Below are 11,607 nucleotides of genomic sequence, written 5' to 3' on the forward strand. Positions count from 1 at the left end.
TTGAGAATTTTAGCAGGGGTAAACACTAAAGTCTAACGGTTATCCCGTAGTCCGAGACTACCAGTTTTTTGGTTCAACTACAAGAAATTTTAAGTCAATTGTCGGACTACCAGTAAAAGTACTTATTTTTTAACTGAAGAGTTTGATCATGCTGTAGCCTTGAATCTTTGGTATACTTGGAGGAGAGGGCAATACTATCAAACTACATGAAAATCATAATGATTTCTTGCTCTAAAAAAACGCGAGTTCAAATTAATTTTCATGAAATCTATAACAATATCACCATGAGACTAAATTCATGAAATATTTTGAACCATACTAGGATGTACAGTGCAGTGTACGAAATTCGGATTTGAATCCACTAGCCCATTCAGACTACCAGAGAGGAAATTTTACTAGACCAAAACCAATTTCACTTGCCCAAACATAAACACCATATTAAAAGTATCACTCGTTTGGAAGCATTTATGAAAACACGCTCATTCAGTTTCAATAATTCAATAAATGTTCCTCAATCTGGACAAGTCAATGCGTCTTTATTAAGCAAAGTGAATTTCTCGCAGACTAAAAAAATTGGGCGCTCCATCCCATGGAAAAGCCTTAAAAAAGGTTAAAAAAAGGAGAAAATATTGTCTGACTCTGTTGAACATATCATTTAAGATTATAAGAACTATGCGAGTACAATTAGTAGAATTATGCGTGTACAATTAGTTCTCTTATCCAATGCATCCTTGTCAAATCCGAAATGCACCAGCGATTGTGCAATGATTTTTTTTCTACTTTTAGTTTCACTTTCAAATTCCGGAAGAAAACAAAATCGATGCCAATATTCCTATAAATGTTATTTAAAATAAATGGCAAAGCAATTTAAAGGTATATAATAGAACCTAACTGTACTGTACACTGACAACGATTTAACTATGTCCAACAGTTCTCCTTTAATACTTTTGTCAGGAAGTAAATGGGCACCTGTTTCCCTCGCATTAAAGACGATGTTTGTAATATTCTTTTACGCATTTAAAACTTAAACTCTATCATTTAATTTTGGACAATAATAAAATATATTTAAACAAAATAAATAAAGTATCGATTTTTATATTGATAATTAGCGTCTAAGCTGCTTTTCACTGCCATCGTATTTAGCGAAAACTGCAGAAGTTATCGTTAATTTGCATAATGGGCGGAGTTATTGACGTCATTGAGTTTGACTGCTGCTAATACACACAGTTAGTAGTTACAAACAGATCGATAATCACTTTTCACTTCGGGCTTTAATTACTCTAGACATGTGTTTATATATATTAATTGAATAAAGAAACATTCTGCTCATGGCTTGCAGCCCTGAACCGCAGAGCAATTAGCTTTTTGATCATCGTAAATTTCGGCAATTCTGACTTCACTTTGTTCTTTCGCCATTGTCAAGTCGCTTGAGTTGCCTGGTAGGACGTATTCTTAACTAATAAGCATATAAAACACGATGCTTTACGCTTTTATTTTTTTTTTGGGGGGGGGGGGTTGTTTTATTAAATTACATTTGGAAAAAACGGTAGCCCAATCCGGCTAGTTTTTACGGGGATCCGGTAGCCCGAGCTGAAATTCGGTAGCCTCGGGCTATCGGACTACCGCGAATTTTGAACACTGACAGTGGTGCCATGATTAGAGATTGTAATTGAGTAATTACTCAAGCATTACTCAGAAAATGGGGCCAGAACTTTTGGTAAATTAGTGTTTACAAAAAAAGTGTTCTTAATAAAAACCGGCTGTTTGCCAAAATGGATGGTTCAATAGACAGTTGGGCCGCTTTTAATTTGGAAAATAAGAATATGTAGGAGCTGGTCGGTAACTTTACAATTTGTGTAAGTTCAACCAAAACTTATTGAGAACCCTGACAAAATAGAGAGCAATTTATGAAATGAAAATTTGAATGGTGTCAAAATTGTCAACAAATACTCAAGGGAGATAACTCACATTCCTCTTCCTCGTCCTCTTCGTCATCACCGGACATGACCTTACTAAGGACAGGGTGTGTCCAGTGGCTCACCATCAACTCCAATATCACCTGAAATAACAATCAAAACCAACCAGTTAATTTATTTGTTTTGAGTTTTTTTAGTCCTGGGAGCCATTAGATACATGTACTTGGAAATCTGAAAATTCTCACACAAATGACATCTCTGTAAGTTACTAACACACTTCTTAAACACAAAAGAAAGTTTTGTAAAAAAAACAAACACAAGGTCTGGCCCCATTTTTTGAACAGTCTCAAGTCTGAGCCTAGACTGAGACTAGTCTTTCTTTTCATTTTTTTTTAAAGGAGCATTGACCTCTCAACATTTGGTAAATGTAGCAATATTGTGCCAGTCATGAATATGTCGATAGTTGTTGGATAAAGGTTCAGAAACAAGTTGAACATTACATAAATTAGTTAGTATTTTCCCCTTTTTGCCAAAACAACTCTATTTTTCCCTCTATCAAAGGTTCCCGCCATCATTCCCTTTTATGTGGAAAAAACGCTGGATGGTTCATATTCATTTACCCCGCCCAATTTCTTGAAAAGTCTGAATTAAATCCTGAACATAATTTAAACTAAGAGGAAATAAATTCTGTTATCTCATATTTGAATTTTGTTTCATTACTTAATAATGTCTTAACAAAAACAAATAAATTATATAAGGTAGTTAAATATGCAAAAAAGTTAAGAGTATTTCAAACACATTTCCTTCCCAAAAACTGATTTATATTCACAACTTATCTGTTTTGACCGAAAATTCGTATCAACATTTTATTAAGAGGATTTCATTTCTAACAAATTTAAAATATTCAACAATTTAAAAAATGCTTACCTGCTATGCAGTAAAATAAGATGAGTCAGTTATTCATAAAAAACTTGAGAATGATCGTGAAACTTGGGACAAGACCTAATATCAACATATCTGCATTTAAGAGCTTCCGAAAAGGGTTGTAATTGGTGTAAATATGCTTTAAAATATGCCAATTATGTTATAAAATGAAACACCTGTTCATATGTGTGTATATAAGAGTGTACTGTTAGGCTAATTTAAATTAATTGCTAGATTATTTTTAAATATATGGGTGGGGGCTGACATTTTATTTTTTTATTTTACTAAGATGACTGTTTCATCGTTGAATATGTAAATATATTATAGGGAATATATGTGTTTTAGACATCATAGGTATGAATTAATGCCGTTCCCTTATAGTAACAGACCCATCTGCAAATACAGAACCTAGTTCAACATATGAATTTGAGTCAATAAAATTCATGAAAATGAAAATCTGGCAAATAATTTGGCAATTAATTTATAGTCGCCTTTAACTACAATCAAGTTTCAGGAACAAACTTGTTTACCAAATCAAAGATGGCCCCTATGGCCCCTAACCAGTGTAGAAACACTCCTACACAGTGATTTTCCTAAAGAAGTATTGTTTTAAATTATAATCCAAACGGAATTTAGCCCATCCAGTGATTTTAATTGATTTCCTCCAATAGGAGATCAAGCCTTTTGTGTTGCATAAAGAACTTCAATATGCATTATTGAATGAAAGCAAGGTAACCAATACGGCTTAAGTAAAAACTTTTCTCCCACCTCAGATAAGTAGATCCATTAATTTAACCATGCTAGAAATTCTTATCTTGCCCACGGACGAAGATAAAATGCCCTTATGGAACTTCTTTTAATGGTCACCACATTGTAATTACCTCCCTTGTTGAAGACTGTCGTCTGTAGCGCATCAGGGAAACCTTGTCTGGTGGCAATATTTAGAACGCGAGTTAATTATTTCTCGCTTCAAATGTCACCAGAAAACAGTTTTTACGTACCTTTCAAGAAATAATGTTTCACTCTTCTTAGAACTATTTAAAGACCTATCAGACCATTTACATACTCTGAATCACTGCGCGAATATCCATGACAACCACGAATTATTGCAAATCCGTACGCAATTATGTTCACTAAGCACAAAAGAGTTCCTGCAAAAAAATACATTTTTACTTAATTTTGTTTAATTGAGGTAGGAGAAAAAGCATCTACCATAGCCGCTCGTGTAAGATAGGTTCATCCCGAACCTCACGCAGGGTGTTTTGCGGAAACTTGGTAAACCTCGTTTCCACAAAACACCCTATGCTCGGATCGGAATGAACCTATCTTACACTCTCGGCCATGGAAGATACTTATAATCTCTAGCTTTGGCATAATATGACATAACGACAAACCTCAAACTTGGCAAACCCCTGCTGTGCCAGGATATCGTTTACGTTCCGAACGGTGGCCGTGAAATTCTGTCTCGTTTCATTGTCCTCGTCCAGGTTCGACCACTGAATGTTCAGTACCGCACGAGCACACATGCTGAAGTGGAAACGCAGTCGAGCATGATAGGAAAATGACGAAAGTTTTGTTAACAAATCAATTTCAAGCCGATTTGAAAATGGAGCACCTTAGACATTTTTATCTGAAACAACCTCGGAAGTATATATGGATGATAAACAATGTCACAATTCATTAATTTAACCACCATGCATGTAGATCGCATAGTTATTTCAATTTAATAGCATTTAAGCCTTTCAGGACTTTACTAAATGCTTAAGGCCGTAACACATATTTCTGGAAATCAATTTGAACTATGTATAAATTAAAATTCACGTTGAAATACTGCAATTAATTAATATTATTATTATTATCAATTTCACAAACGACTTTAACTAATGAACTGGCATTCATCCGGGGCTAGTTGTATGGCGGAGAAGGCTGAGGTTTTCCGATTGTAATCACATGTAATCATGTGTAATGTGTAAACTGTTAATGCCTACGAAGAGCTTGCTTCACCTTTCTTGATCACTAAGATTTTACACAATTTTATCTGACATAATTATGTTTCTAAACTTTTTTTCCCCCAATACATCAAATTACAAAAGTGCTGTGGGCCAAACACCAGTGCTCATGTGATGTTTTTTTTCAGTCAACTCAGTCAACCACGGAGCATAAAAACCCAGATGAGCTAAAAATAATACTAAATACATGTATGTATGATTGAGCTAAAAATAATACTTTACATGTATCATAAATGATGTTGCCATCATGAAATAACATTAGCATATATTTGGATATATTACTAGTGTAACAACCTTGGACTTGAAGTCACAAATGAATAATGTTGAAGATGCTCACACTGAAGAGCCAAGTTTTATGTTTATTTGCGTTGCAACCCATCAAATTAGTATTTATGATATATAAATAAAATGTCATATTCATGTTAAGTCAATATGAAATTTACAAATCTTGTTTACTGAAATTGTAAATAATCCTTTAATACTTGCAGTACTTACCTGAAAGCAACTTACCTAAAGGTTGTCCAGTTAGCACTGCGGTTTAGCACACTGGCTTCTCACCAAGGCAACCCGGATTCCATTCCCAGTCTGGGCACTTGTGAGTGGTTGGTGGTCAACTTGCCAGACAAGTGGGTTTTCTCCTTGTACTCCGGAATCCCTCATAACACAAGACCACACTCTCTCGCAGAACATCATACCAACAAGAGTGACTTAGTATAAGTTATCATTACTTTCTTCACAATCGTGGAAAATTACATAATGTTTTAACTAACTTACCCAAAGACAAACTTGCAAAGACTATCCCTGGCAGGTCCAGCGCTGAGGTCCTTATAGATGGTGGACAACTGGTTAAGCGCCACCCACAACACCGTAATCTGATCTTCATAGTCCTCTGTAACCTTCTGGGTCCTCTTCAGGATCTGGATTATCAAAATAAGGCCTTGAAACAAAAATGCAAAGTTGCCCGACCCTTCCTACGAAATAGGCTCCAGCCCTACCGCTTTTAAAGTCAGTTGGTTAAAAAAAAAATTAGTGTGTTTTAATATGTAGTTTAATACCTTTGAAGCTTAAGACAGAAGACACCATTTTCCAATAATGACAATAATGTTCATACATAAAGCCTAATAAAAAAATCATGATGCATGTATACATCAGATGCTTTTTCTCATGACAGCTAAAACATACTTTTTTCACAAGTGTAAAAATAAATTTTGACTCAAAATCATTTTCATGCTGAACAGTAAATATTATTCTGAAAGAAACAAACTTTATCACATTATTGCTAAAAAAAATTAAAGCATTCTTGTTCATTTCTGGAACTCCAGATTTTAAGTTAAACTGATATAATCCCGAACTGAGGATATTCGACAATGGCATAATATTGTACTGAGGATATTAGACGTTTAATGGCATCATCTAGTACTGTGATATCCAAAATTGGTAGAACCTTGTACAGAGATATCCGACAATGGGATAATCTAGAGCTGGGAATATCTGACAATGCGATAATCTAGTACCAGGAATATCCGACAATGGGATAATCTAGTACCAGGAATATCCGACAATGGGATAATCTAGTACCAGGAATATCCGACAATGGGATAATCTAGTACCAGGAATATCCGACAATGGGATAATCTAGTACCAGGAATATCCGACGGTCAATGACATAATTCAGTAATGGGGATATCTGACGGTCAATGACATAATTTAGTACGGGGATATATCTGACAGTCAATGACGTCATGATTTAGTACCAAGATGTCCGACAATGGGATAATTTAGTACCAGGAATATCCGACAATGGGATAATCTAGTACCAGGGATATCTGACGGTCAATGACATGATTTAGTACCAAGATGTCCAACAATAGGATAGTCTAGTACCGGATAAATCTGATGGTCAATGGCATAATTTAGTACTGGAGATGTCCAAAATGGCATTACCCTGAAACGAGGTATCCGACTATAGCATAATTTTAATACTAAATAGTACAAGGAATATGCAACAAGGGGTTAACTGTCAATAAAATTATCAAGCACCCGGGATATCTGACAATGGTTACCAGAGATACAGATATACACATTTTTTTGGCCAACAGTGTATTGTACACCCTAATACGTCATTTTGTTAAGTGAACTGTTTACTCTTGCGTCATTCTACTTTATTTAAATAAAAATATGCATGTATTTTCTTTATCCATAGATCACTATAGTAAATAACATTAAAAAAATGATTAGAAATAATTTCTTCCACATTTCTTTTGTAAGCAATTACTGATTTTATCCATCACCGCGTCAAGTTTCAGCATCCTTTGAACATACAGATAATCAGATAATAGAATCCAATACGTTCCTTACATTTGTAAGCGGAAGTTTAAAGTCAAAGGGGCACAATTTAGGTTGATGATTTTTTAAATGCTTTTAATGCATTGTTATGTTTAAAGCTGCACTCTCACAGATTGAACGTTTTGACAACTTTTTTATTTTTTGTCATGGAACGAGCAAATTTTTGCGAAAATCCATGGAAACCAGTTATATAAGACTGCTGACAAAAATTAGATCGCAGATGTCCATATTTAAGTTCAAAAAATTATGTTTATGCATTTTTGTTTAACTGTTATTAATGGTTTAAGCCATAGAACATTAATTTTGGAAAGGAAATGTACAAATTTGCGATGTCAGCAATCCTTTATCATTGGTTTGCAGATATTTACGTAAAAAATTGCTCTTTCCAAGACAAAAAATAAAAAAGTTTTAAATATGGTATATCTGTGAGAGTGCAGCTTTAATCATTTGACTTGAACGATCAATTTTTTTTTGTTTTAACAACCATGTATAGTAAAAAAACAACATTAGGCTTTATAAGCTTTCATGAGTTTTTTAATAAGCTACATGGCCATGAATTCACCAGTTAAAAAAGTGCCAAAATATTACTAACATTTATTCATCTGAACACAAATCATACTCTTTTTGTTTGTTTTGGTCATTCATAGTCAAATACTTCTGTGTTAATGTGTAAGGGAAACTTAACACATGTTTTCATAAGTCGCTTTCAGTAACGTGCCCGTAGAAAAATCCATTTGCTTGGGCCTAAAAAAAAAAATACATTTGGTTCGGGTTACCCGACCCTACCTACGGAATAGGCGCCGACCCTACCGTTTTTATAGTCAGTTTGAAAAAAAAAATGAAAAACTAAAACAAAAAAAAAAATTTCGTTTTTTTTTTAATTGCTTTTTAATATTAAGTTTAAACCTTAAATGCTTATACAGAAGATAGCTTTAACACCATTCTCCAATGATGAAAATTATATTCTTATATAAAACCTAATAAAAAAAATAAATAAAAAAAAAAAAAAAGCCTACCTACCCTACCTATTTTTTTAAGGATGTAACCCTAACCAAACAATTTTTTTTTTAGGCCTTGTAATAATTACATACTGCCAGTTGTTCACCCTAGCAAACATGGCTTTGCAACATTTTTACCAAGGTGCAGAGCCAGACAAAAGAGAAGTAATTGTAAACAACTCAATGATCCAAGAAGAAGCAAAAATACAAGGGAAAACACTGTTTTTACTTTGTTTTTATTCCATCTGCTAAGGTACATGTATAACAGGTTTTCTTACGGTTCATATTATTTGTGTCTTGTCAGACCGAATGTCTGACACTTTTTTTAACTTTCAGGAAATCTGATCCCAATGAGGACATCTAGATTTTCCTTCTTTTTTTTCACTAGCGTTATTGACACATATATCAATGGCATTCACAATAACACTATAAATTTGAACACTGCCCTAAATATTGAAGAAGCTGATTCAATTGTTTCTCTGGTAAAAAAGGTTGACAAACAGTCTTCTTGAAATGTGCCGGCATGTCAGGCAAATTTTGTACTGGTTCGGCAGCTCTTTCGTAAATTATGGTCTGGATGACCGACATATTTTGAGACAACTCATCAGGGAAAAGGAACTTAAAAGCAAAATGTATGCAAAAACTTTTTCGCTGATTAATTGCCTAGGGGTAGTAATCCCACATTGATATTTGACGTCAAAAAACATCAACAAAAGTCGGCCATTTCCAATACGGATTCATGATGTTGATTGCCAGAGATAAACAAGTAAATACAATGCAACCGTAACTGCATTTCATTTCAATTGTTATGATTAGTTCTTGGTTTGCTACAAGGCACAATCAAAAACTTCAGCACACATTTGTCCACTCGTATTTGTTCGGACATGCAAATATTTTTCACACAGGCTAAAACTTCCAACTTGGTGGACAGGCAGAAATTTTACAATTTCGTGAAGACTGGACAAATGTTTTTTTCTGGGCAGGATAAGGATTATTTCTCAGGAAAATAGCTCCGGGATGATATTTCTGTGGGAATTATTATGCTTGATCTGAACACAGAACTAAATTGATTAAAAAGACACTAAGCGCTAACTTCCCTTTGCACAATATCATTAAATGACATAACTCTTACCAAATTTGCCTAATTCAAAATAATTCACTATTTAACCAAAAAATGGCCACTTACACAATGTAAACATTTTGTCTACATGTATATTTGGTCCACCAGGGTGGTCTTTGAAAAAAAAATTGATGTAATTTATGTTTTGGCACATTTTATTTCTATTTTATACTAGGTACTTATTCAATGGTTGTAACATTTATTAATTTCAGTTCTTATGTCTATAAATATGTTTATAACATAGTCAAAAATCATTTGTTATTTAAAAAGTGCTTCAGGAAAATTTCGAAAGAAAATGTAAAAAATAAAAATATCATTATGCACCAGTCAATTGTAACCATGGCCCGCAGGTCCGGGGAATAGCGGGGACTTTGATTTTTGGTCCAGCCAACCCCGGCTAAAATCCCCGCCCCCCAGGGACCCTCGAGGTAAGCCCATTCCCCGCTATATTTAAAGCAAAGACAAAACCACGGCATTCACCCGGCACTGCGGGGCCACCTGAAAGGTAAAATCATGGCCCATTTCCCTGGCTATCCCCAGTATACCCCAGGACCTGGGGGGGCCGTGGTTACAATTGACTGCTGCATTAAAATGAAGATTAAACTTCAATTGCATAAATATTTTGAGTCATATTTATAGAACTTGTAAAATGTTGTAATGCAAACAATATCGATACGCCGTAATTACAGATGTTTTACTTTATTCGTAATTGACACTCATCTTTAGTTCTGCTGTCTTCCAATAGTCTTGAAATAAATTTAACATTCTAACTCAAATCAAAGGTCATTACCACAAGTTTTAATTAAAAGTACTTTTATCTTGATGAAATCAGGTGGTTGACTTGTTAGTCCAAATAATTGTACGTTGACGGATTTTTTTTAGATTTTTGATATGGCAAATCCTTTACGTACAAATTGTTTAGTATCAAAAGTGGGTAGTTGTTCCGATCAGGATTCCGGGTTAAAGCATATAGCGTCTATAAAATATCATAAAAACAAGAAATATTACCAGATAATGTTATTTTATATTAGTTCCGTACGCACACAAAAAAATATCCAACTTATAATTATGAGTTTGACGGCTTTTCTTCATTTCATTCTGTCAAAACATAACGAGATATACATGAAGGGCACCTGCAAGGCTTCAGGGCACAGTTTTAAATCGCTCGGAACATTTCGGACATGGCCGAGTTGTTACGATTGTATAACGAGGTCTATCTCGAAGCTTTGTCGGAGGAGGCCGAGTTATTACGATTGTATCGAGTTGTTCCCCTTCGCATAATTGTTATCTGTGTCAGTCAACTTTCGTTTTATTGGAAAGGTAAACAACTTGTTTTAATGCATTAAATGCTTGTTTAGTGCAAAATAACATTTCACTTACATGGTAAAATATGAATTTAACTCTTTATGATCAATTTCAACCATAAAATACTTCACTTAAAACAATTTCAATATTTTTAAAACACCCCCGTTTTTTGCACATTCCCGTTTAGACGTTAGGGATTGGAAGAATCCCGTATAACACATCTATTATTTTAGACTAGTTGACTTGTGACAGAATAAATTGCATGTCGATTAAAGCTAGCACTGATAATATTCATGTCTTTGCAAGACCAAATGTCATTTTCGGTTTTTTTATTATCAATTTTCACAAGCCAGTAGCTACAAGAGTTCTTTGAGTCTCAGGTCAAATGAAATCCACAACATGCAAAATCTACATCACAATTTTCAGTCATTTAATCAATAAATCATAGTTTAATAATGCTGTGGGTGTATTTTAAAGGAGAATTAACATAAACTCTATTAAATGAAACAGATGTCACTGTAAAATGCTGTTATACAAAGTGTGTCCACATATTTATAATTATCCAATCCAATTGAACAAACAGGAAGCCATTTTGTTTGCATTTTGGCCTGCATAATTTCAATTCTTGTGACAGCTCCATGGCAGCAAAATAAAGATGAAATACTTTGTATATGAAATATTCCATATCTTATTACACTAATGCATTCATAAATATGCAGCAAAATTGCGTGGATGGGACAGAAATAAAGTCATACGTGTGTGCGTGACTGAATGACAGTACGCCATGGCATTTTTGAAAGGGGGGTACTGCTCACTTGGCGAGCGAAATATCTTACCTTTGTAAACATATCGACGTATGCAATGGTGGAAACTGACGGCTCGGTTGTTTTTCCTTTATATTTCTCCGCGACATCTCGCAAGTCCTGTAGAAGGACGGAGAAATCCATAATTGAATCATACACTTACTTCAGATTGCAAACGAAAACCTA

The 11,607-nt window shown here is 34.4% G+C and overlaps 1 protein-coding gene across 1 annotated transcript in view; it reads right to left on the reverse strand.

Annotated features, from left to right (window-relative positions):
* LOC128218256 (uncharacterized) overlaps positions 1–11,607 on the reverse strand; it is a 37,010-nt gene extending 25,403 nt beyond the window's left edge. Inside the window, 4 exon segments of the mRNA XM_052925871.1 lie at positions 1,969–2,059; positions 4,235–4,367; positions 5,624–5,766; positions 11,455–11,607. Coding sequence (XP_052781831.1) covers positions 1,969–2,059; positions 4,235–4,367; positions 5,624–5,766; positions 11,455–11,565 — 478 coding nt within the window. The 5' untranslated portion in view covers positions 11,566–11,607.

This window comes from Mya arenaria, chromosome 14, assembly GCF_026914265.1.
Source record: "Mya arenaria isolate MELC-2E11 chromosome 14, ASM2691426v1".
NCBI classification, from domain to species: Eukaryota; Metazoa; Mollusca; class Bivalvia; order Myida; family Myidae; genus Mya; species Mya arenaria.